At 38.9% G+C, this 27,855-nt stretch overlaps 1 protein-coding gene across 11 annotated transcripts in view; it reads right to left on the reverse strand.

The window, feature by feature from the left end:
• GCSH (glycine cleavage system protein H) overlaps positions 1-27,855 on the reverse strand; it is a 244,341-nt gene that overhangs the window by 23,239 nt on the left and 193,247 nt on the right. For 5 of the 11 annotated variants that reach the window (XM_056813278.1, XM_016432773.2, XM_056813279.1 and 2 more), the window contains 7 exons: positions 27,542-27,675; positions 25,644-25,771; positions 18,208-18,368; positions 15,721-15,931; positions 14,478-14,579; positions 13,389-13,520; positions 741-875 (listed from right to left, as the gene is read on the reverse strand). In XM_056813278.1, coding sequence (XP_056669256.1) covers positions 741-875; positions 13,389-13,520; positions 14,478-14,579; positions 15,721-15,931; positions 18,208-18,368; positions 25,644-25,771; positions 27,542-27,675 — 1,003 coding nt within the window. Of the gene's footprint in view, positions 1-740; positions 876-2,336; positions 11,637-13,388; positions 13,521-14,475; positions 14,597-15,720; positions 15,932-18,201; positions 18,451-25,643; positions 25,772-27,541; positions 27,676-27,855 lie in introns of those variants that run through there. The other 6 variants (XM_056813280.1, XM_056813281.1, XM_007476107.3 and 3 more) reach the window with 5 other exon arrangements.

A 27,855-nucleotide genomic window follows, 5' to 3' on the forward strand; every position in this document is an offset into this window, starting at 1 on the left:
AGGTTGAACCTGAGCTAGACGTTTAAATGATAGACAATGACCAGTAAGGTTTAAAAGGATGATAAGCTAGAATGATTGTTCTATAAAGAGATGTTTCTGATTGCAGACATATTTTATTAACTATTTTACTAGAAAGTTACAGAAAAGAGGAAAAAAATATGACCAGCATAGGAAAAAAATGATCAAAATAGGAAAAATACAGAAAAAGAGAACTTTTCAATGTCACTGATTATTCTTTCTGTTCTTCTGTAATAAGAAACAGGAAATAACAACTGACATTTATATGTTTTAAGGCTTGCAAAACACTTCACATGTATTATCTCATCTGACCCTCACAACAACCCTGTGAGGTGAGTGCTATGGATATTATCATCCCCATTTTCCAGAAAATGGAGGCTCAGAAAAGTTAGATGATTTTTCCCAGTCCCTCATCTAGTAAGTGACTGAAGAGTATCAGTCAGTCAACAAGCATTTATTAAGCACCTATCATGTGTGAGGTGCTGTGTTGAAGCTACAAAGAAAAGGAAAAGACACCTCTGCTCTCAAGGAGCTCATAATCTAAGTAGATAGATCTTTCTGACTTACAGTGAGAAAGTGCTATTTTTACGATATGCTACTATTCTAAACAAACACATAAGGCTTCATAATGAGTAAATAATTTCCTGCATAGGCCCAAGTCTTTGGACTGTGGTACCCAGTCATCATCTATATCACCCATGAGAACAGTAGCAAACTTAAACCTTGTCATCTGCCTGTTCAGTCCAAGGCTGGCTGGTATCAGAAGTCATGACATCCTCATTCTTTTTGCACTTAATGCCAAGGAAACTGAAGAGTTTCATCAAGAGCAAATCAACAATCTCTTCCTCTTCAGAAGGCTATAGAAAAGGGGAAAACATATCAACCAAACAACCCCACTTAAAAGTCTAAATAAATAGAAGCCTAGAAACTTTGCCTTTGTGACATTCAGAAAAGCAACTTTAAGTTATCATTAATTAATGAGGTTTTCAAATTGTGTTCTAAACTGTCATCTAAAGAGTTTCTTGATGGCTTTGTTAGACTATGGTTCCCTTGTCTTGAGGTTCCACATCCTTACCACTTACCCCCATTTCTCATCTCTCCCTTTTCCTATCTCAGAGGTAGGGGTAAGGGGAAAGTAATCATAGTATTTAGAGCTGGAAGAGAACTTAGAGATCATCTAGCTGAACTGCTTCATTTTGTACATGGAGAATGAGGCCAGATAAGTTAAACATAACCCAGCAAGCATGGACAGGTTGGTTCCAATTAGTGCAAACAATAAATCCCCACAAAGTGGTCTGTTATGGAGGTATTTTGGGGATGGGATTGGATGGGATTAGATGGACTACTTTGGACCAGTAACAAAGGTTTTACACTATAGGTATAAGGGCAGGCTTGCCAGGCCAGAGCCTGGTCTAGGGTCCAGCACACAGACCAATCAGTTACAAATTAGGCAAAAGTCACAGGAAGTTGTAATTTATTCTTTAAGAGAGGGTTGGAGAGAAAATGGATTTCCTACCACTGTTTTACTATCTAAACAACCCAGGTACTAAACCTTCGGGAGAAGGGTCTTCATAGAGTTGTTGAACTAATCTTACCTCCCTCTCCTCTCTCACTTAAAATCCCCAACCCTAAAGTATGGCTATCTGGCACTAACCCAAACCTCTTTTGATTATTATTGGTTTGTGACAGATTAGACAGGGACCCAAGGGAAAAGATTCCAAGTCCAAATGGACTCAGACCTCCCACTCACTGACAGATGCAGATGACTGGATGTGGTTTCAGGTTAGCTTCAGGTTCAAAGATCATCTTACAAGGGAAACACAGGTATCAATAGCAAGGACAGGTACAGGAACTCCACCAAATATTTGGCAGCAAATCCTTCCAGGTGTTTTACAGTCAGAAAACTCCCCAGAAAGACTCACTGCTCCTGAGTTTCCAGCTAAACCCTCCTTACAACATTCCAGAATCTTTCCCTGTTGGTCTCATGCCTCTTTTCTCTACAAATTTATCTCTTCCTTATAACAGTCCCCCCCCCCCTTTGCACAAAGACAAAATGGTGTTGAAAATAATGTTTTGGCACTTGTGCACTAACAAACTTAAATTCCCACCTAAACTAAAATTCTTACCCAAAATAATGAATAACTTGCACTTACTTATCTTATCCTAACTTACTCTAGGGATTTAAACAAAGGAAATGAAAAGGAATATACAATAAACAGTTACAAAGATCAAAATACAAAGCAAACATATGCAAAAGCAAAACAAGCAAAGAAAAATATCAAAATAGAAATACAACCACAAAACGTCATACAAAACAATAAGGTCATAAAAATATTATACTTATAAATTAATACAGAAGAGAATGCTATCAAAACTATTGCAATATATAAAATAGAAAACAGAAAAATTACAATAAATACAACATAGCATAAGGTTTTACAAAAAAGTCAAACCAATCCATCAAAACTTACCTATGCAAAATACATTCAAATTAGATGAAAATTCAAAACAATCTCATTCTAAATTATACCTTATTATCATTACACAAAAGTGAAACTACAACATAAAAGTGCAAACTATCCTATCTAAAGAACTTAATATCAAATTTTAACTACAAACACAATTTTATATATATATACATATTCATACAATACATACATTTATGTTGTACACATATACATACATTATACATGTTACATATACATATACATATGTACAAACACTATAATACAATTTTCAACTCTTATCATACATACTGTTTACTTATCTATTTACATTTTGTGTGATATGTAATATGTAATATGTTGCAATGTAATTCACTACCCTACCTTAACCAGTCAACCCTAAACTCTAATCTATCTAAATATATCCCTATATGTGTCCTGATATCAAAATAAACATCTGAAATCAGATATCCTATCTCAATGAGATCTCATAAAAACTAACCTAACTATGCTACTACTATTCTAATCTATCTAAAATCTAAACAGTGTCAATTTATCTACATGGGCACTCATATATAACTAAATCCTATAACTAGTAGTGAATCAATGTATCCTAACCATGTTTATGTTTATGTTTATGTGTATGTCTATGTGCATGCAAAATACTTACCAAAACTTCAGATCCTTCATCTTCTCATTTTGTCTGATGAAATCTCTTCTTCTCCAAAGTCCATAGCAGTAATATGTAATTTTGAATGCATTCTAATATGAAAATATGCTATGTTGCATGACACAAAATCTCACAAACATTTGTCCATCAGTCACCTAATCCTCTTCAGTGAAAAATCTTCTTTAAAGTCTCTATCCACTTTTCATCTGTAAATCATCCAGTTTCTGCACAATCTCCTCTGTTGTCTCTGGATCCTCCTCTGTAGTGCTCCCCTCTTCCGCAGGAATTGTCCTCTCCTTACTGATCTTTCTGACTGCAGACTCATTTGACTATTTTATCTCTCAGCTTTCTGCTTCACAACTACTCACCAACTCTTCTTCTTCAACTCCTGCAATTTCTCCTTCTTCCACCTCCCATTATTTCCACACTTTCATCATCAATTCTATGAGCTAATTTTACATGAGAACAATGGAACCAAGAATCTCTTCCTAATACTGTGGAAGGTAAAATTCCTTTCCTTTCCTTTCCTTTCCCTTCCTTCCTTCCTTCCTTCCTTCCTTCCTTCCTTCCTTCCTTCCTTCCTTCCTTCCTTCCTTCCTTCCTTCCTTCCTTCCTTCCTTCCTTCCTTCCTTCCTTCCTTCCTTCCTTCCTTCCTTCCTTCCTTCCTTCCTTCCTTCCTTCCTTCCTTCCTTCCTTCCTTCCTTCCTTCCTTCCTTCCTTCCTTCCTTCCTTCCTTCCTTCCTTCCCTGAGGAAGGTAAAATTAACACAATAGTATAAGGACCAACCCAGCTTTCTTGTGTAGCCGATGCTCTGGCAAAAATTTTCACATATACCAGATCACCTGGCTAGAAATTATGGAGAGAATAATCCAGTGGCCCACATCATGCAATTCTCTAAGTCTTTGTTGTAAAGCAACTAAATATGAAGCAATTTGACAGTCTCCCTCCAAGAGAGAAGTATAGGCAGCTTTATAAATTTTACCCTGTGAAGGAACATGACTAAATAACATTTCATATGATGATACATGCAAATCTGCTCTAGGTCTTGTATGCAGGAAAAACAAAGCTATGGGAAGAATATCTGTCCATTTTAGATAAGTTTCAGCACAAATCTTCCCCACCATAGTCTTGAGTTTCCTGTTCAAACGTTCCACCTGACCTGAACTTTGTGGATGGTAATGAATATGAAACTTGGGTGTTATTCTCAGATACTCATAAACTCTTTTCAAAATGTCTTGAGTAAAATGAGATCCTCTGTCAGAGTCTATGGTAATTGTAACACAAAATCTAGGAACAATCTCCCTAAGCAACCCTTTCACCACAAAGCCAGCTGTATTTGTAGTAGATGGAAACACCTCAGGCCATTTTGTTAATGGATCAACAATCAAAAGGCAAAACTTGAATCTTCCAGCTTTTGGCATACTTATATAATCTGTTTGCAAACTATTGAATGGACAGTATGCTAAAGGCCACCTAAACCTCTCTTTTGGAATGCACCTTGATTGAACTTTTGGCAAAAATAACAGATACTACAGATCCTATTTGCTACAGTACTAATTCCTGGTGCTACCCACAATCTCTTAACAGAATCCACAACAGCTTATATAGCAAAATGACCTTTCCTATGAATGGCTTGTCACAAATAGGTGTAAAAAAATCTTTTGGTAAAAGCTGTTTCCTAGTTTCTGCAAGCTCTACACTTAATGGTCCCAAAGAAACCATCTTTGGTTGCAATTAGGCTACTCTTTGTGGTCTTCCTGTAGCTCCCACAACCTCTGTTGTACCAAATAGCCCTACAATTTTCAGGAGGAGTTTGTAACACCGTCTTGCTAGCCCCTGTGTCAACCAGAAGGTCATAGATCTGGTCTCCAATAGTCACAGACACATATGGTTCCATGCTATTTGATGGTTGGAATGTTTCCAACACTGGAGCTAACACAGTGACATTAGTGCAAAGTTCAGTCACCTCCTGTCCACCCAAACAAACATCTGCTTGAACTGAATAACTTTGCTAGGATTTTATATCTGTATCACATTCCCCAGATTCCCCTTCTTTATTAGTTACATTGTTCACAATTATAATCACAATTTCTTTATCCATTTTACATTCTCCATTATTTTCCATTATTGCACAATCTTTAGAATTTTCATACACTATTACATCAAAATTGTCTTGTACCCCACATTCACTAATATTAATTACATTTAATTTTGTTTTAACTACATTATTCACTGATTCATTTACATTATCCTCATCATATCTAATATCTATAACCATAAGCCCATTTTGAAATGATTTACCCAACACTGGAGAATTTTGGGTACATCTTCATAATGAATAGGCACCCTTCTTCTGATTCCTCTTCTGACAACCAGCTACTTGGCTAAACTTGGATCTAGCTCCTGATTTTATCCAATCCTGCATTATTATTAGGTCTGGGGCTTGGATTCCTTGACAACAACCATTTGGACAACCATTGGAATTACCCTGTCTTTGATATGAAGAATACCTATTTCCATTATTATTATTTTGTCAACCAAAAGAATTTTTCTCCAGCTGTTATTAAACCCATTATTTCTATTCAATTGTCTAGAGAATTGTTCTCTAAACCAACAATCTTTAACAAAATGTCCCAATTGGTTGCATAAGTAACATCCTGGAGCTTCTGACCTTCACTGCCTGGGTACATACTGTGGTTTAGGCTGCACAGATCTTAGAGCAGCTACTGCCTTTATCTACTTAACTTCACTGTCTTTGATTTTCTTATTAGCTTCCTGCATCTGCTTTTTAAATCTTCTATTATCCCATCATTCTCATTTGAATGTTTATCTTCATCTGCTAGGTAGACATAGCAAGCTTTCTTTTTTAGATCTTCCAAACTCAATGGTTCCTAATCAGGGCAATTGGTCTTAAAAATTTTTTTTAATTTACCATAATGCATGAATTCCTAACAAATAATCTCCTAATATGAACAATGGTTTCTTCAGATAAAATATCCAGTTCCAATTGAATTTCAGCAACATCCATTAACCTATCTAAAAACATTGCAGGTGGTTCTCCAATCTCCTGTCTTATTTGCTCAAATTTAGACCAGGGGTCAGGTCTTTTTGCATTGGCTTTCATGGCCTCTAAAATGAACTCCCTAGTTTGTCCCAGAAATCTGTAATTATCTATAGAATTCAATTTAACTTCTTGAAAAATTTGAGGCCATGGTATTAAAGCAGGATTTCTGTGTGTCTCCTCTACAAACTGCTCTCTTTCTCCTAGTAATTCTTCAATTAGGGAGAAAAATCTGCAAAATCTGGGTCAAAAATTTTAATTGCACACTTAAACTTCTTAATTATTTGATGAGGCTTGTTGAAAAAAAATAAGGTGTTCTTTTTTATTTGAATCCAAATCAGCTGATGAAAACTGCTTGTTTGTTCTTATATGAACAAGTCCTATATCTGGTGTAACACAGGTATTTTCCAATAAAGGAAATAAATTAGCAGATTTATTGTTCAATGCTTTAGTTTCCCTTTCAAGCATAGAGGGATTTTTGGATGTTTCAGCACACACACCCCCTCTGCTTGCTGACCAACATTAGTATTATCAAGACCACCACAACAACATTTTTTCCATGTTATCCAATTTAACTTGCAACAATAAAACCATTTGCTTCAATTCAGGATCTCTAAACACCGTAGATACAATAGCCTTGATCTTATAAACAACAGCTAGGAAAATTCACTTAAATTTGTACAGACCTCCAAAACCAAGCAATACTATAGGTATATAAGAACATATCCTTTGTAAAGTGAGTTGCATAAGCGATGTAATGGCTTTCCAACCCAAAACATTATAACAGCACCAGTAAAAAATATGGCACTAACAACAAATTGGCATAAACAGTTTCTAGTAGCCACATAACCATTGTAACAGTGTAACAAGAATAACCTGGAAACAGTATCTTATACAACAGCGGTTCAGTAAAGTTTCCAGCCAATTTGAAATTTCAAAGCATCTGCCCAGGAAAAGAAAACAATACAAAAAACCTCAGCCATGATTCCACTAGTGCTGGCTTGATTGGCAGCTCCTCCAGCAGTCACCCTCAGCTGCCAAATGCATTATTCAAATGAACATTGTATACTTCCATTGTGCTAGAACCAATGGCCACATTTCACAAGTTACTTCAAACACCATGAATTTGAATAATGTAAAAATGGACTTGAATCCAGTACTTCAATTCCCATAAATCCTTGCTCCACTTCCTCAAAATGCTTTGTAATCTCACTGAATTCTCACCTGGGCCAAGATCCAGAAGGGGTATTTAACCTGATTGGAAAGGCTTTCGCGGGGCTTTTTCTGTTTCCACTTGCAAGCAGACACAGTTTTTTTTATGATGTAGGTGAGATTGTCTAGGCCTCTCTCTGGCCTAGACACGTGCTTTTCTTACTTGTATATTCTTAAATTCTTAATCTTCAATAAACCTCATAAAAATAATACTCCTTTGCAGAGAGAAACTAATTTCTACCTGCCTCAGTTTCCCAAAATTTTAATCTTTACAGTTGGCAACCATGAAGGGATGAGAACTTCCTAAATTTTTTAGCCTAGAATTTTTTTTAAGCCACGTTTCTCCAAGATGCTTATTTTAGAAAACCATCTTGATCAGCTCCTGCCGGCAGCCATCTGATTCAGACTTTCTTGAGCCCTTCCCTCCCACCCGGCTCGGCCACTTCTCCCTGCCTGCATGCAGCCATCTGCTCGAGACCGGTTTGCTGTTAGACTCGATTGCAGCTCACCTGCCCACCCTGGCTGCCCATTCCGGCTCCTGACCCTACTTGCCTGCGTTCCTGTCATTCCTGCCTACCTCGGTGCTCTCTCTAGCTCACCCGGTCCTTGTTCAACCCAGATCCTTGGAGCAGATCACTCAGGACTCATTTCTACCAACTGGTAACTTCATGGAAGTACCTATTATGCACAAGGCACATCTCTTAATGAAAAAATTCAGTGACCTTTTCCCAATCCTCATTCTCCTTGACCTCTTAGGAGCCTTTGACACGGTCCTTTTCACCTTGATATTTTCTTCTCTTTAGATTTTCAGAATACCACTCTCTCCTGGTTTCTCCCCTATTCATCAGACTGCTTCTTTTCAGTTGCCTTTGCTGGATCCTTATCCAGATCATACCCTCTAACTGTAGGTATTCCTCAGGGTTGTCTTGAACCCTTTTCTCTATCTTTTTGATAGAGATCTCTATCTCTATTACTCATCAGTTCCTGTGGATTTCATTACTATCTCTATGCTAATGATTCCCAAATCTCCCCTTCTTTCCCTAACCTCATTGCTAACTTCCATTCTCTCATCTCCAGCTGCTTTTCAGACATCTGGAATTAGATGTCTAATTGATATCTTAAATTTGATGTGTTCAGAATTCATTATCTTTCCCCCAAACCCTTTCCACTTCTCTATTATTGTTGAGGGTGTTGTGAATCTTAAAATTTCTCAGACTCTACTTCAGAAGATTTGATTAAGCTATTCCCCATTTTAAACAATGGAGGTACTTGGCCAGGAATGTATTGGGAACTTTAAAATTACTCCACCCTACTCATGACAGTGCCTTAGGGGAAGATAGAGTTGTAAACTCCTTACTGAACAATGAAAAGTCCCCAACTCATACTTATTGTAAAGCTAGAACCTTAAGCTAGGTCTATTTTTAGATCTAATACAAAAGGGTGCTAAGTACCTATAAAGGTTAAATTAATCACTAAAAGGTCAAGCAACTTACAAAGGGCAAGCTTAGCAAGAGGTGTGAAGTTTTAGTCTACCCAGAGAAGGTGATAATAAAAGAAGATGTGAATTAAGAATGTACAGTCCTGTGGGAAAAGTCTACTGTGATTGGTAGATGTGAAAATTTAGGGGAGGTGACATAAGAGAAATTTCTCTTTAAAAGGAGCTGGTCTCTCTGAACTTGGGGAGTTCAGTTTGGAAGCTGAATTGGAGGGTCTCTCTGAACACTAGAGCTTGCTTGGGACAAATCTTGTGGTGAGTGATAAAAGACTGACTAGTCTCTCTTAAGTCTCAGGCCTAGGCCAGTTGGCCTAGGCCCTCCCTACTATTTCCTCTTACTCTGTCTCTCTCCCTTCTCTTAATTCCTTCATTTGTATTAATTAAAATCTCCATAAAACCCAGCTGACTTGGGTATTTTCATATTTGGGAATTTTTCCCATGGTGACCACTTATTTTTGATTTAATCCAAGACACCAAAATTATTTTTACAGTTTTGGCAATTCACAGTCTTAAACCATATTTTAGTGGTTACAGTATCCTCCCTGACTCTCAGATACCCAACCTAGGAGTCATCCTCATGTCCAATCTGTTGCCAAGGCCTATTGATGCTACTGTGCAACATTTTCTAATATACTCCCTTAATTCGTTGAATAGTGCCCCCACACTGGTGTAGGCCCTTATCATTTCATGTTTGGTATATTGCACTAGCCTGCTGTTGGGGCTGCCTGCCTCAAGTTTTTCCCCATTCTAATCTGTCCTCCATTCAGTCATCAAAGTGATTTCACTTTGGGCAGGTCTGACCAGTCATCCCCACCACTCATTAACTCCAGTGGCTCTCAATTGCCCCTAGGATCAAATACAAAAACCTTCTGTTTGAAGGAGATCTTCAAAGTCCTTCATAGGACTCCTACTTTTTCAGTCATCTTACACCTTAATCCTTTCCACATACTCAGATTCACTGACACTGGCCTCTTGGCTGTTCTACCAACAAGATACTGTCTTTCAGCTCTGAACATTTTCCCTTCCTGTCTCCCATGCCTGGAATGCTCCCTCTCCTCGTCAATGCCTCGCCTCCTGGCTCCTTTGGCTTCTCTCAAACCTAACTAAAATCTTACTTTCGATAGGAATCTTTGACCATGTCCTTGCCCCCCCCTTAATTCTAGTGCCTTCACTCTTTTAATTTGTTCTCATTTATCCTCTATATAGCTTGTCTGTACATATTTGTTTGCTTATGTCCCCTATTAGAAGAATGTGAGCTTCTTGAAGAGAGGAACTATCTTTTGCTTCTTTTTTGTATCTCTAGCACTTAGCACAGTGCCTGGCACATAGAATGCTATTAATAAATGTTTATTGACTGAAGGCACTATGCTAGGCACTGGGCATAACAAGAAAAAACAACCAGGTCTTACCCTCAAAGAGCTTACACACACACACACACACACATATGTATATAATGATTTGGGGAGAAGGGAGAGGCCACTAACAATTAAGAAGACCTAGAAATGCTTCCCCAGGAGATGTTATGAAATTTGAGCATTGAAGTACAATAGGGATTCAAAGAGACAGAAATGAGAAGGAAGGAGATCCCAGGCATAGGGCACAACCTGGGTAAAGATGCTACCATGAGAGATGAAGTACTGAGTTCCAAGAGCTGCAAACAGAATAATTTGACTTTCTCCCTTTTAAAAATTCATATCCCCATCAATACTAGCACAGAGCCTAGGTAGTTGCTAGTAAATGTTTTTTAAAGAGTTGATTGATGAATTATACAGATACACCATGGGGAATAATATACAGCAAGACTTCAAGGGTAGACTGGCATGATACTGTGAGTAGGCTTTATGCCAAGCTAGGGAGTTTGTCTTTTTTTTTCCCTCTAGAAGAGAGCTACTGAAGCTTTGATCACCATATCACTATATAAAACAACCTGCTTGAGCAGTTGACAAGCCAACCTCTTGCTCTCTCTCCCTGCTCAGCATCTTCCCTTTACTTACATTATGGACAAGTGGAAACATTTTGTGCTTTCTTATACTTAGATTCAGTCAAGTTAGTCCTTTCCTCAAAACCCTTCCATGACTCCCTATTGATACCTAAGTTCAAAATCCTTTTACCTGGCATTCAAGGCCCTGCCTGGCATTGGGCTATCTTTATGGCTTCACTTCATACTGTTTCACAAACTATGTTCCCACCAATGTGGACAACTCTCTGACCCACAAACACACCCTTTGCCAATGCTGTTCTGGGTCTCTAGTGATTTCTCTCTTCCTCTTATCCACTGAATCAAGAGGACCAGGGACATTTAAGAAGGAAGGAAATAAGCATTTTTAAAATGACTACTCTGTGCCAGCCACTATGCTAAGTGATTTAACAAAAACATTCAGCAGGAATAAGACAGCTGCCTTCAAGCATCTGAATAACAGTCAAGTACAAAAAGAAACGGATTTATTCTGCGTCAGTCCTGGGAACAGAACTAGGAGCATTGGGTAGAAGCTAGGAAGAGGAAGATTTAGGTTTCATAGCAGTAAGAACGTTCCAACAATTAAAACCTTCCAAAATGGAGATAAGCTGCTTGGGGAGGTAGTAGTTACGCAGAGAGTGGATAGGTTGTGATAAAGATTCCATTTTGGTTTGACTTGGTCTTGATGGCCAGTGAGATGCCTTCCAACTCTCAAATTTGGTGACTCGGTGAATTCCTGCCGATCCTTTCAATTCTAACGCTGATGTCCTCTCCTTGATCTGCTGGTCAGTAACAACCTTTCCCATTAGTCTTCACATAGTACTGTTCTTATACCTCTCTAATGGACTTAGGTATGATACTGCTTATTATAGTTAGCCGTCTTTTGGGTCTTGTCCCTCTTACTAAATTCTAAATGACTTGACTACACAGACCAGGTTTTAAATAAACTTTGATTCCCCTTAGCATGGTGATCTCAACACAGTAGGCACTTAATGGCCTTTTTATTGGCTTACATTTGTCTTACAGTGAGGTCTGCTTCCCCCTTGGACTTGAAGAGGGAGGCCTGGAAACTCAAGGATAGCTTCACTTTAGTAAATATTTTTACATCAAGGTCAGCATGACAATACAGCCCAAGAGGTCAGGTTGATGATTGCTTGGACAAAAGAGGATCAGCTTGGGCCTGAGGTTGACAGTCATCTCATCTTCTATAACAATTTTCTGCCTTGTAGAAATATTATTTTTAGTTTAAAAAATATTTCTAGGTTATAATAGGGGTAGCATGGTATAGATCAATAAATGAGATGGAAATAAAGCTGAATATAGAGAATTATAAAACAAGCAAAAGAAAGAAATTTTCGTGAATATATTTTATCCACTACTAAACTTTTAAAGCCTATCTCCCTGGAAAGAAGGGTGAGCACAGGCCCTGAGGAATATTTCCTTTCAAAGCTGGAATTAGAAGTTTTTGTACCCAGTTTTAGCAGTATAAAATATGCCCTGCCAAATGGGCATAAGAATACATCCTCAGTTCAGTTGAGGGAAGGAGGTATGGTAACCTCAGAAATTGCTGAGAGGTCACTTGGTTGGGACTTGGCTATCAGGGCAAAGAGGACACTATCAGGTCAATATCTATTTTAACCAGTTATTCTTTCATTCTAAGTACTGAGCTCAGTTGTTTTTAGGGTGTCAAAAACTTGAAAATGCCAGCAGTTTCCCTTTAAATTTTGTCACCTCAAGACTTAAAGCTGGTCTGAGTGTTCTGCTGTTCGTGTGGCCCGTTTTTCTCTCTAATATTCCATAGCTGGACTCTATGGGCTTCTCAAATGACAGAATATTAATTAATGATGATAATAATATTAATAAATGATGATAACTAGCATTTATAAGGCACTTTAACATTGGCAAAGCATTGTACATATGGAATCTCATTTGATCTTCACCATAACCTTTTGAAATAGGTGCTATTATTATCTCCATTTTCCAGATGAGGAAAATGAGGATGAGAGATAAATGACTTGTCCAGGGTCATACCACCAATAAATATTTAAGGTGGAATTCGAACTACAGTCTCTCCTGACTCCAAATCTAGCACTCTTACTCTAGCTGTACCACTCAGCTGTCTCTTGAAGCTCTGTGAAGGTTTATGCAGGAGTGAAAGGCTTCCTCTCATCATATAGCCACTCTGAACATATACTGGGGCCAAATGCAGAGACCATGATTCTCTTCTTACTGAACTTATGTGCAGGAGAAAATAAAGAGGGACCTGAACAGGCTTTTCTCTGTTTCTCTGGAGGGAGTGGTATCACTGCCAGGAGAGGCAGTCAAACAAAACCAAGAAGGAGCAGATCTGTCCTCCCAATGATGCACCATTTACCATTATGGACTAGGCTTCATTCATCTGCCTATTGGCTTCAACAAGCTTAAATCCATCAACTATGTGTCACATGTTGTACTAAGTTTTAGAGATACAAAAATGAAGCAAAAGATAGCCCCTGCCCTCAAAGAGTTTACAATCTAATGGATTAGTTTACCTGGTGATATTTTTGTTCCTCACTAAAGGCAACAAGGATGACAGAAATGAACAGATTCAGCACCACAAATGTCATAAAGATGATGCAGGAACCAATCAAGAAAGAGCCCAACACAGGGTTAGAATCCAAGACCTGAAACAAGCAGAAGCCAAGTGAATGCTATTGGATCCATATATAAGGGGTTTCTCCCAAAGAGAAAGATGGCCCAAGGGGCCAAAGGACTGTATCCAGCTCCAACTTTAGGGAAATAGGCTAGTGTCTACTCACAATTACCTATACAGCTGCTACCTCAGGGAGGGGAAAGGGAAAATATTGTCATAGTCTTTCATAGTCTGTCAAAGTCCTATGACTTTAGGCAAGTATTTTCCTCTCTTTGTGCCTCAATTTTCTCATGAAGTAAGGGTTGGATAACTCTCTTCCTGCTCAGGTCTGAGAACAACCCCTACTAGACGGAATGAAAAAGTGGGGAAGATATGAGGAAGCAAAGTTTGGGATCAGACTGATGTGGAGAGGGAGTCTCAATCCAGCTATTTTCAGGAATAACTCATTGCATGAACCAAAAATGGTGTGTTTTCTGGTGGATAAAGACAGGGACACCTGAACATCTGACCTCTAACTTCTCTGCCATTCTGCCACTGAGATACTCTTTGACAATCAATGTTCAAGGCTCTTAGGCAAGCAGGACTTGCTCTACCAATTTGCAGAGCATGTCATAGTCTCTGCACAGTGACTCAGCAGCTTTCTAGGAAATACACTAAAGCAGTGCTGGTGAAGGTATGGCACAAATGCAGAGCTGTCACTTGGAGAGCTGCTCCATTCCCCCTCTTCCCTGTGCCTTAGGACATTTTTTGCATGTCCCATCCCACTGTCCAGCCACCCAAAGTGAGCACTTCCTCCCTCAGCTCTCTGGGGTAATGGGGAGGAGGGGAGGTACTTACAGGCAGCTTGAAGTTGCAATTTGGGCACCTGAACTTGAAGACATTCACCAACACAGACCTAGAGTAACATGTGCTTCCTATTCTACCACATCCTGTAAGTCTCTCTGCTACCCTCTCAGACATGGACCTTGGGGACAACAGCTACAGTTACCTCTTCGTAGTTGAAGATCCCCAGCTGCAGGCTGACCATTGTTTCTGCTGCATCAAAAAGAGTTTTGTAGGAATGAAGCTTCCAGCCAAATATCAAATTTGTCTGTCAAAGAGAAGAAACTTAAATATTACCATTAGGCAAAAGATGAGTGGTATAAACCAAGAGGGAGTCTGTTATATCCAGTGTGCTAGCTTACTGTTGGCCATTTAAGTTAGATATTTACATTCATAGCTATGATGGAGAAGAAACTAGCTATGATCTAGTGGATGGAATACTGGGTTTTGAGTCAGACAACCTGAACTCAAATCCAGACTTTGCTATGAGCAATAAACATAGCAGTCTTTTGAGTTTTAAGTGCTTACTATGTAGAAGGCACTGTCCAAGGGGCTAGAGATGCAAAGAAAAGCAAAAATAAGGCCCCACAAAGAGCTCAATGTTTACTGAATGAATGAATCATTGATTCAGATATGGATTTAAATCATGTTTTCGCCATTTACTGGCTATATGATATTGAACAATTCACTGGGCCTCATTTTTCTCTTTGGTAAAGTTGAGGAGTAAAACTAGATGATGTTTAGTCTTTGCCAACTCTAAATCTTAAGATCATAGAATCTTATATCTAGAACAAGTCACTCTCTCATTTTACAAATGAGGAACTATGACCCTGAAGAGCTAAGTGACTTGCCTTTGATAACACAGGTAGGAAACAGTCAAGATAGGATTTGAATCTAAGGTATTATTCAGTTGATTGATTTAGCTAATTAGATCCACCTGAGCAGGACTCCTTCCCTTTCACTAAAACACTTGAGGCCATAGCAGGAACCCACAATGGTCTTGGACTCCTCCCTTGAAGCAAGAACTCAGGAGTCCAGGACCATTGTGAATTCCTGCTATGGCCTCAAAACCATCATGTCTGAGGCTTCCTAGTGACATCTTTTCGTGGTATCCCTTCCCAGTCTTTGCATTGGAGTTGTTGGTCCTAGTTCCAGTGTGAAGTAAGTACCCTCATATCTTTCCTTATCTGCCTCCTAACTTATTTTCCAGGGTCTCCAGTTCAGCCAATTTTGTGCCTTTATAAATTAAAGAGCTTTTAGCATTGACTAGTTTGGGTGCTTCTTACTTACAGCTGCTGTTGGCCCTAGCAAGTGAACACTGACAGGGAATATTTATAGTTTCCCAGGTCCAGTGTAGAGGGAGATTCTCATGGGAAGCCTAGACTTCTAGGAAGGTGATAGATACTCACTGCTATTGAGTAGGCAAGGAACATGATAGCAATCACGATGATGAATCCAGAGATGTCTCCCCAGGCTCTACGTAGGGTGGAAGTGAGCACATTTAGCTTGGGGTTCAGCCTGAGCAGATGCCACAATTTCACAGTTGACAGGAGCACCAGGACTGCAATCAAATAACCTAGAATTGCATCTGCACTGGCTGTTTCTCCAAAACCAATAGCCCTAGACAACAAAGAGGAAGCCTTGGTTAGAAGGACAACAGCGAAGGGACTCAGAGGCTCAGGCCCTTCAATCCCCATCCTTTATGACCGACATAGGCACAGGGCCTAAAGTCAGGAAGACCCAAGTTTGAAAAGGGCCTTAGGACACTTACTAGCCACCTGACCTTGTCTATCTGTGTCAGTTTCCTCAACTATACAGTAGGAGTCATTGTAGCACTTATCTCTTAGGGTTTTTGTGAGGATCAAATTTTCAAGACTTTAGTGCAGTGCCCGGCACATAGAAAGTACTTAATGAATGCTTGTTTCCTTCTTTCCTTCCTTAGTATGGCCAAAGAGCATGACTCTGGGTAGATAGCTGAACCACCAGACTGACAATTGTTTGGAAGACTGAGCTTAGTTATAACCTTCATATGCTTGATGCTGGGAAAGTTGTGAAGGAGATTCCTATAAATGTGAATATTAAACTAATGTGCATATTAAACTAATATTTAAAAATTAAAATATTAAACTAAGGGCCCTTCTAACCCTGAGATCCTATAGTTCTTTAATATAGCTTTGTAAGTGTCCACTTCTCTACATGTTGCCAGTTACACCATTAATGCAGACTAAATTATTGCATCCTTCCTGAAGGCAAATGGAACTAGATATATTTCTTTTGTAAAAATTCTAGATATTGGTAAGGTTATTTAAAAATTTGTTCTTTGAATAATTTTACTTATGAAGTTGTAAACAACTGTCCTAGGTTCCAATTTGGAATTATAAAGAAAAGTGTCTAAGCTGTATCTTTTGACTTGGCCATCTCACTTCGTCACAGAACCCTAGGAGGCCAAAGGCAGAAACAAAGAACTGGAAACCAAGTAGGTACCTACTCAGTGATTAGCAAATGGCCAGAAAAAATTGTCTATTATGTCTATTCCACAATTATGAAATAACGGAATCTTTTTAATGCAGCAAAAAGTGTTGAATATGTTGGGATTAAAACTATCTTGAGATGCTGATTATTGGGTAAGAGCATAAATTTATTTATGATATCAGGTTCACTGGTTAAGCTAGCATCATGATGAATAAAGTGATATAGATCTCCATGGCTGTCTCTCACAACCAGGGATGATCTGAGCTGGGCCAGGCAGCCTAATAAACATATTTTTAGGAACTCATTACTCAGGGCCTCCTTTGACCATTCTAAGACATCTTTAATCAATGATAACTAATTAAGAGGTGGTTCATCAGATCCTTAGCCCTTCTTCTAAACTGACAGATGGACAGTCTCATCCAAAGGAAAAGAACCCTTGTCTCCTTCATTTATTAACCAAATTCTGTTACAAAGGAAGACATTCTTTAAGATTCCCAAGGACAAAGAAAATGCAAAAAATAGCTAACTAGATGGTATTTCTGACCTAGATCCCAGAGAGAAGAATACACAGTAATTCTCTCTAATATACAGGAATTAATCCAATATATGAAAATATTTTTATTTTCAAGGTGTTCAATCCTTGCCTTAAGGCCTTCCTCTCAACTACTACTCCTGCCCTCATTCTTGAAGACTTCAATATATATTTTGATGGCCCCTCAAATACTTTAAGCTTCCAATTGCGAATTTTAGATTTACTCCACCCTGCTTAGTATTTAGAATTCTAACAACCAGGAATGTATACACTTAAGGATTAACTGTAGGGGAGGATGGTCTATGACTTGCATGTGCTAGCAAGTGACAAATCAGAAACAACTGACTGACCCCCTGGGCTGTCCTAAGCCAAGTTTAAGCCACCATTGGTACATGTGAGACACAGGAAGTGATGTAAAGAACGGCCTTTATATTTCATGTCACTTCCTGTGAGGGAGACTTTTGTGGCTTTTGCTGCTTTTGCAGACTTGGGCAGTGGAATTCGACTTGGAGGAGCTCTGAAGCATGGTCTAGGTGAGTAATCTCAATACTAAACACATATGCATCAAATTAGTAAAGTCTTCAAAGGAGAAATTAATAAAATTGATAGTGAGAGAACTATTGAACCAATAAAGAAGAATAGGAGCTGGTTTTATGAAAGAAAAAAAAAGATAGATCACTGGTTAATTTAATTTAAAAAAGGAAAAAAGAAAATCAAATTACCAGTATTGAAAATGAAAAGGATAAATTCTCCACTACTGAAGAGGAAATTAATGCAATCATTAGGAACTATTTTTGCTCAATTATATGACAATAAATATGATAATTTAAGTGAAATAGATAAATTTTTAATAAACTAAGAGAGAGAGAGAGAGAGAGATCATTACTATTACTTGTCCTTGTGGGTCAAGTAGTACTTGACATCTCGGGCCCCCAGGATAGTCCTCTTCAGGAACACTGACAAAGCACTCCAGCTGATAAGGATGATGGCTAATTCTAGTAAGTTCCACTTACTTCGGAAGTAGGCCCATTTCTGACTCTTCATGAGTCTGCCCTGCAAGAGAAGGAGTTTGTGCCTGAAGTATAGCAAGGCCTCAATATGTTTGCTCCATGATCCAGTCTCCAGAAGCCTTCCCCTGGAATTCAAGAGAACAGGTATATTGTTCCTACTATTTAGGAATCATGAAATCCTGGGACAGACAGGAGGTTCTTGAAGAATGAACAATCAACTGCAACATAAAATCTAGACTAGGTAATGCTGCTTTCATGAAAAAGTTCTTCAGTGAGAATATAAGAGAAGTGAACAACTAATGGGAGCAAGCTGGCTCAGCATTGGGTCAGAGTCTTTAATGTTGTCGCATACTTTTGCTATCTGTGGGGCTCCCAGCATGCCAGAGTACAGGAAGCTGAAATCAAGAACTAGTAATGTGCTAAATGGCCTGCTATTTCAGGACTAGTAGGAATGAACTTTGGAGCTCTTGAGTTCTTCTTGATCCTGTGAATCCTTCTTAATAAATATCTCTAAACCCTGTAAACTTCTCTTGTACAGACATTTTTGGCAATTTATAATTCAAACTCAAATGATAATTGGCCGTTTCATATGATCAACCCAATACTTCTTGGGCCTTTAAGAGTGAGAAAGTTAACTGCTCATGGGTAGGACGAGCCAATATAATAAAAATGACCATCCTACCCAAACTCATCTATCTATTTAGTGCCATACCCATGGAACTTCCAAAAATTTTTTTTACTGATTTAGAAAAAAACATAACAAAGTTCATTTGGAAGAACAAAAGATCAAGGATATCCAGGGAATTAATGAAAAAAAATACAAAGGAAGGGGGCCTTGCAGTCCCAGATCTCAGACTATATTATAAAGCAGCGGTCATCAAAACAATTTGGTACTGGCTAAGAGACAGAAAGGAGGATCAGTGGAATAGACTGGGGGCAAGCAACCTCAGCAAGACAGTATATGACAAACCCAAAGATCCCAGCTTTTGGGACAAAAATCCACTATTTCATAAAAACTGTTGGGAAAATTGGAGGACAGTGTGGGAAAGATTAGGCTTAGATCAACACCTCACACCCTACACCAAGATAAATTCAAAATGGATGAATGACTTGAACATAAAGAAGGAAACTATAAGAAAATTAGGCGAACACAGAATAGTATACATGTCAGACCTTTGGGAAGGGAAATACTTCAAAACCAAGCAAGAATTAGAAAGAATTACAAAATGCAAAATAAATAATCTGGATTACATCAAATTAAAAAGTTTTTGTACAAACAAAACCAATGTAACCAAAATCAGAAGGGTAGCAACAAATTGGGAAACAATCTTCATAAAAACCTCTGACAAGGGTTTAATTACTAAAATTTATAAAGAACTAAATCAATTGTACAAAAAATCAAGCCATTCTCCAATTGACAAATGGGCAAGGGACATGAACAGGCAATTCTCAGCCAAAGAAATCAAAACTATTAATAAGCACATGAAAAAGTGCTCTACATCTCTTATAATCAGAGAGATGCAAATCAAAACAACTCTGAGGTATCATCTCACACCTAGCAGATTGGCTAACATGACAGCTATGCAAAGTAATGAATGCTGGAGGGGATGTGGCAAAGTGGGGACATTAATCCATTGCTGGTGGAGTTGTGAATTGATCCAACCATTCTGGAGGGCAATTTGGAACTATGTCCAAAGGGCGATAAAAGACTGTCTGCCCTTTGATCCAGCCATAGCACTGCTGGGCTTGTACCCCAAAGAGATAATGGACAAAAAGACTTGTACAAAAATATTCATAGCTGCGCTCTTTGTGGTGGCCAAAAATTGGAAAATGAGGGGATGCCCCTCAATTGGGGAATGGCTGAACAAATTGTGGTATATGTTGGTGATGGAATACTATTGTGCTAAAAGGAATAATAAAGTGGAGAAGTTCCATGGAGACTGGAACAACCTCCAGGAAGTAATGCAGAGCGAGAGGAGCAGAACCAGGAAAACATTGTACACAGAGACTGATACATTGTGGTACAATCGAAGGTGATGGACTTCTCCATTAGTATCAATGCAATCCCTGAACAATCTGCAGGGATCTAAAAAAAAAATACTACCCACAAGCAGAGGATAAACTGTGGGAGTAAAAACACCGCTGAAAAGCAACTGCTTGACTACAGGGTTGGAGGAGATAAGACTGAGGAGAGACTCTAAATGAACACTATAATGCAAACTCCAACAACAGGGAAATGGGTTCGAGTCAAGAACACACGTGATAACCAGTGGAATCATGCGTCGGCTATGGGAGAGGGAAAGGCGGGGGGGGGGGGGGGGGGGAGGGGAGGGGAGGAAAAGAAAATGATCTTTGTTTCCAGTGAATAATGTATGAAAACGACCAAATAAAATAATATTAAAATTAAAAAAAAAAAGAGTGAGAAAGGATTTTTCCCAATTCTGTGACATTGCCTCAGACATAAATTATTTGAGAAAAGTTTGTGCTCTAAGGGAAGTTGAAGAGTAAAACCAAAAGGCTAAACTATTCCCTGAATTTTAAGATGAAGCTGGGACCCAGTTATAGATGGGGCTGCTGCCACTGGAGGCTAGTGCTAGTGCCTCATTTAAAATTTAAGTATTAGGTATGACCCTAGACAAGTCATTTAATTCTATTTGACCAGCCCTTGCCCTTCTGTCTTAGAGCTATTGCTAAGACAAAGTAAGGGGCTAAAAAATTGAGAGATTATGGTTGTGGAATCCACATTGAACTCTGTAAAATTGAGATTTGAACTCTGGACTTCAATCCCCACAAGTCCTTGCTCCACTTCCCCAGAATGCTTTGTAATCTCATGGAATTCTGAGGTGGGCGAGATTGAGAAGGTACTTAAGCTGATTGCAAAGGCTTTTGAGTCTTGCTCTTGGACTTCCATTTTGGGGCAGACGTGGCTCTTTCCATAATGTAGGTGAGGTCTTGTCTAGGCCCCTCTGGCCAAGGCACCACGTGTTTCTTATCCTGTATTTTCTTTAATCCTTAACTTTTAATAAACCTCTAAAAAATATAATACTCCTTGCAGAGAGAAACTAATTTCTACCTGCCATAGTCTCCCCTAAATTTTAACTGTTACAACCCTCAAATTCAGTCAGATAGTATCAGGCCACTGCCCACATCAGGCTCAAGGCTCTGAAATGAGGACATTACATTTGAGGGCATCAAGACTGAGACAGAATGGATGTTCCTATAACTCTGAGCAGTGCCTAGTAAACCAATTTTTCTAGGAAAAAAATCCCCCAAAAACCTTTATATGCTGAAAAAACTTAACTTCACCTTCCCAAAGGGACTGAAGAATAGGATGAAAAAGTAAAGTGTGATTTAGCATGAGGAATAAGAGAAATTAGGCAAGAGGGGAACCAATTTCTAGCATTCTTAACCAAGAAACTGGCTTCCAACTGAGTTAAAATCTGTAGGAATATTAAAATCTAGGAGAATTTCACAGAATCACAGAACTTCAGGCCCTGAAAGGAACTTAGAATACAGCTTTACATAAAGGATCTTAAAAGACCATCTAGAATTTCACAGAATCACAGAACTTCAGGCTCTGAAAGGAACTTAGAATACAGCTTTATATAAAGGATCTTAAAAGACCAACTAACCCAGTCTTCTCATTTTACAGAGGCTTAGAGTGACAAAGTAAATTACCCAAGGTCATTTCACTAATAAGTCGACAGAGGATGCTGTAGCAGTAGAGAAGTATTAAGAGAGGAGGAGGGATCTGAAGTCTTTTCAGTATGATAACTAGAATTAAGTGATGAAAAAGTAAACAAATAAATGGAAGAATGGAAGAAACTAATGAAGAAAAATGATCAATATAAAGCATGTAATAGGAAACCTCACAAAGAAATCAATAGAAACAACCCACACCAGACTTACTACACAAGAAAACAAAATTGCAGACAGATTGCAGACAGTACAGACCACTGGAAAAGCACTCTCAGAAAATGACTGCATTATTGAAAGAACTGGAAAATAATCAAATTGAAATGGCAGATCTGGAGAATCAATTGAGGTACAGCAACTTCAGGATAACTGATACCCCAGAGGTTTAGAAATAAAATACACCAGGGGTGGGGAAGATAGGGGTGTGGTGGTGGTGGGGAGGCAGCAAGGTGACTCAATGGCTAGAAAGCCAGGACTGGAGATGAGAGGTTCTGGTTTCAAGTCTAGCTTTAGATACTTCTGAGCTGTGTTACTTGGGCCAAGTCACTTGACTCCCATTGCTTTGCTCTTACTGCTCTTCTGCCTTGGAACCAATACAGTATTGATTCTGAGAGAGAAGGTAAACGTTTAAAAAAATTAATATACACTTTTAAAAGCTGTATATCATAAAAGCTTATAGTTGTCTATGCAAACCCCTTTTTTGTTCTGCTTTGAATATTGGAGTTTGTTGATTACTAAGTTTATTTTTTTTAAGTAAATGGAAAAAAATAAAAGAACCCAAACATTATATTCCAAATAATCATTCAAGAAAACATCCAAGTTTTTTAAAAAAGTGACAATATACAAATGGAATCTATAGGACCACAATAAGAAAAAAACAAAAACAAGAAAATTCACATAATTAAATTTCAGCATGACAATGATAAAGAAAAATACAACAGGAGGAGTGAGGTAACTCAGTGGATTGAGGGCTAAGCTACTTTATTTTCCTTTGTAAGGACATGGCTCAAAGCCAGTTGCTTCTTTGTTGCCAACTATAAAGAATAAAGGAAAGAATTTATAACAAAAGATGGAAAAAACTAAAGTGCCTCAAATATTAAGAGGTTTCTGCATGAGCTTACAATTCCACTAAAAATGTAATAGGTTGGCCATTTTTCCACTTGGCCTTGCTGTTTACTATATTTTGAATTTTTGTTCCTTTTCTGATATCATATCTACTGATTATTCCCTGCCTGGAATTATTGGGAGATTCACATATGAGACTGTAAATGTTTCCAAGGGCTACCTTTTACTTTATAAAATGTGGCTGTGGCTCTTAGAATTAGTCCCACTGAGATTTGTTGTGAGTCATGTCCTACTATCTGAGAAGTATTCTTTGCTTATTCTTAGGGGAAATATTGATCTTTGGTGTGAAACAACAGTTAAATTGGTATATAAATTTAAAAATCATATCTTGGCTCTCTTGTCCTTTTGTCCCAATTAGATTGTTCCCTTTGGGTGAAGTTGTCATCTCCAGAAGGTCCTTGTAATACAATCCAGTGTTCCCTGGAAGAGTATTTACCATCTAGGTAGGGCCTCCAGCTTGGTGAGAATGCTATTTGAGTAGCTGAGACCTGATTTTTGCTGGCTATAAAGACAAATTTCCTAATAATTGGAGCTGTCCAAGAGCTATTCTTGGCCATCTGCATATCAGGCTACCTCTTTTCCAGCTTTTATTCCCACCTTTTTCCCTTCTTCTTCTGGAACCACCTTGAATTATAATGGGTTGGCTTTCTCCTTATCTTCCTTAGAACCAGATTTTTACTTTATTCCCTATTGATCTCCAGGAAATACCATCATGGGCTATCCCAGTGATGGTGAATCTATGGCACAGATGCCAAAGATGGGTCAGAGCTAACTAGACAGGAAAACTCTCTCTTCCTGGCTAAATGGGAGGTCAGTTGGATTCTGAAGCTCTGGCTGTTTCTTTTTCACAGATGCCAAAGATGGCATGCAAGAGCACTCTCTGTGGGCACGGAGCCACCATATCCCCCCCTCCCCCAATTCATTACTAGAAAGACAAAGGGACTGAGGTGGAACTGCTCCCTTCCTCCTCTCCACTGTGCCTGACATTTTTTCACATCCCCTGCTCCTCTGCCCACACTTGCTGAAGACATTCCTCATTTCACCAGGCCCTCTTCTGCCCAGTAGCTCAATGGGAGTGCTTTCTCCCTCCCCTGTGTAGGGTAAGGGGGGGTGGCAGGGTGTATATAGCATGTGGTGGAGAAAGGGGCATGGCATGGGGCCTCTGGCAGGGGCATGTATGGCACTAGGTCTGGGGAATGGGGTGGGGGTGGGGCCTGGCACTCCATCTCAAAATGGTTTGCCATCATTGGTCTATCCTGTCCCACTTTCCAACTTACCTTTATGTGTTATCTTCTGTTAGACTATAAGCTCCTTGAGGGTAGGTACTATCTAATCTGTTTCTATTTATATCCCTTATGTAGCACAGTGCCTGATAAGTGTTGAATAAATGTTTACTCTAACCTTATCTACCATTGAATTTGCCCTTATAAAAGGTACTCAAGTGGTTGAATATATGTTGGAGATTTGTAGAGGGTACTCGTGCTGCAGTTATAAGTTTGATCAGATGGCTTTTAATGTCTCTTCCAATTCTACAATTCTGTGATTCCATATAAGCTCCATTTCTATAGCACTTTAAGGCTTACAAAGCAAGACAATCTTGTGAGGTAAGTGTTAGTCTTACCATTCTTATTTTACATGAGAAGCATAGTGGATGGAGTACTTTCCTTGAAGTCAGGAAGGCCTATTATATAATTTCATCTCTGAAACATGCTATCTGTGAGATTGTGAGCAAGCCATTTAAGCTCTCAATGCTCTGGGTAACTCCCTAAGAATAGAGAAGGAATTGGTAGAAGAGATTTTCTCTTCTGGAAGTTCTCTATACCAATGAAATTATAGATTTAGTCCCTATCATCCTATCTATTTTAAATATGTGGAAACTGAGGCTCAGAGAAGTTGTGATCTGTCTAAATTCATTTAGTTAGAGAACTTTAGAATCAGTTTTTAAATTCAGTCTTCTGATTTGAAGTCCTGAGTTTTTTCTATGCATGCTGCCATACTGATGGTATCTGGATCAGTTTGTCAGATTGGTAGAGACCAGTGGTAATGAATCAAGAAGTCCTATAATGGGTAAGATGGACCCAGGATAGTTCAGGATCCCAAGAAGTTACTCCAGGAACATAGACTTGGAAAGGTGGTAGCAACAGGAGACTCTGAGAAGCCCTGAGGATAAGAGAAGCCAATCGACACCAGAAAACAGAATAGGGAGATCTCCAAAAGGGCATAGCAGATTATGAGAGGAGTCAAATGGAGCTGATATCAAATATATTTTGGGCCAACCCTACTGAGTTCATCTACATGCTCAATGCTAGAGAAAAGTGAAGGATGACCTTCCTTTACTGCAAGATCTTTTCCTCCCTTGCCCTGTTCAGCTTTCTAAGGACCCATAATGAGATATCAGACATGTTTATCCCTCCCAACCTTTCTTCCTAAGACCCAACCCTTCATTCTGGGCTGTTTTAGCTTCAGGCCTCTTTGTTTAGAATGTGCTCAGTCTTACCTGATTGCCCATATAATAGACTAGGAAGAGGAAGTAGATCACTTCAGCTGCTACTACCAAGACATGTAAGCCATTGGTGAGAGGATAAAGTCGGATACTTTGTAGTTCTGCTTGTGGAAGGAAAGCCCCTGAAAAAATTAGATGGGTGGAGGGACATCCTATTAATATACACCAACCTTACCTTTTCCCTTTGACCAAAAAAACTCCCAGATTTCTAGATGTATTCATTAAACTTGCCTTCTATTCTCCCTTCCCCTTTCTACCCTCCCTCCATTTTTCCCTTCCTTCCAAATAGAAGTTCCTCTGAGGGCAGAGACTACTTCATATGTCCTTAGCAACATGGCAAATATCTATTTGAATTCAACATTTATTAAGCTCTTACTGTGTTTAGTGTGCCAGATAGATGTCAGGATAGATCCAAAGTTTAGGTACAGTACATATAGGGTCAAAGGAGTTCCCTAATCAATTTGAAGATGAACCTTTGCTTGAGGCTTGAAAGCATCTTTCTCTCTGAAGGGTATGAACATGCCCATTGGCACTTTGTTGAGAGGACTAAAGTCTTAGTGCCTGGAACTTCCTTCAAGATGAATTGGTTGGTATTGTAAAACTAAATACATATGTGTCTCTGTGAGATTAAAGAAGGAGCCACTAGAATGTCAGGGAATGGTCTGTTAGTTTGGTTTCTTTCCAAGGACAGTGCTCACCACAGGACTTTTAAGACCCTGTGGAAAAGTGTATGTGTGTGTGTGGGGGGGGAATTGTATTGATTGTGTATATGAGCTATTTTGGGTCCTTTATGAGCATTCTGTATTGTTTATGAGCTCTGGCAAGTCCTTTGCATCTTCTGCATTTTCTGCAGGACAAAATAAAAGAAGCTGACCCCTATGTGATTTAACTTTTCATTCTTGTATGGTATCTGTGAGGAATCTTTCACTGACATCTTTGGACACCTAGATATGAACTATATTCTGAGATGTCTCATGTTGAGCTGAACATGAGAGAAAAATATGAAGGAAAGAAGAGGAGAAGAAGAAGGAAAGGAAGGGGAGGAGAGCCAAGAGAAAGGGATAGGCAAAAGAGGGGAAGAATATTTTAGGACCAGACCCCAAGACTGGAACCAATCTTAGCAAACATAGGCCTTGAGAGTGCTGAGCCACAAGTTATTTATGATACTTGCCCTCATGGCAATCACAGTCCATACTTTTAACAACTCATACTTCTACAGAACTTTATAATTTATAAAACAGTTTTCTCACAAAACACCTATAAGTAGTATGGGTGTTTTTTCATCCTCATTTAATAGATGAAGAAACCAAGACTTAGCTAGTGAATTTGCTGAAGGGCGTGTAAAAAGTGTAGAATTTGATCCCAAGTCTTCTGCTTCAAATATAAATCTCTTTCCACATCACCAAACTGACTGTCTATCATACTTAGCCTGATCAGAAAGAAAAATTTAAAAACTCCCTCTCTAGATGGAAGAGTCAAGCTATTCACTGGGCATGGAGGCATTAGAACATAGTGAACTGCAAATTAGAAGACTTGGGTTTTAGTTCTAGCTCTGTGGTAAGCTGAACATATGACCTTGGGCAAATTGCTTCCCCTCTTTGGTCCCTCAATTTCCACCGCTGAAAAACAAAGGAGTAGTTTCTAAGGTCCTCTAATCTATATCTAATACATTTGAAAGTTGCTGTATGATCTCTATTCTAAGCCTCCCAATCCTCCTTTATCCCCAAGTCCCAATCCTCAGACCACCATATCAGGAACCCCATGTCTTTGCCACATATCCTCAGAGACTCTGATCCAGGGACTAGGAATCCAGTATTTAAGGAAGACTGTTGTACCTGATCAGTGGGTGCAATGTTTCATGTTCAACTGGGGAATCAGGAGACATTTCTCACCTGCAGTATTTGCTTCAAAAGTCAGAGTCACAATACAGAAAAGGTTCACATTAGCATTATAGACAGTAAATTCCACAAACACTGCCCTAGTAAAGGTGTCCAGCCAGCTACTGTTGAAGAGATACTGCAGAACTCTGCCAAGAGACAAGAAACATAGATCATTAGATTTAGAGGTAGGATGGATGTTTGGAACTATTTAGTATATACTCGTCATTTTACAAAAGAGGAAATTGAGGCCCAGAACGGGTAGATGAATTGCTTAGGGTCTTGGCAAACAGGAGATTCAAGATGAAGTTCCAGGTCCTCAGACTCTA

Source organism: Monodelphis domestica, chromosome 1 (genome assembly GCF_027887165.1).
Source record: "Monodelphis domestica isolate mMonDom1 chromosome 1, mMonDom1.pri, whole genome shotgun sequence".
Lineage (NCBI taxonomy): Eukaryota > Metazoa > Chordata > Mammalia > Didelphimorphia > Didelphidae > Monodelphis > Monodelphis domestica.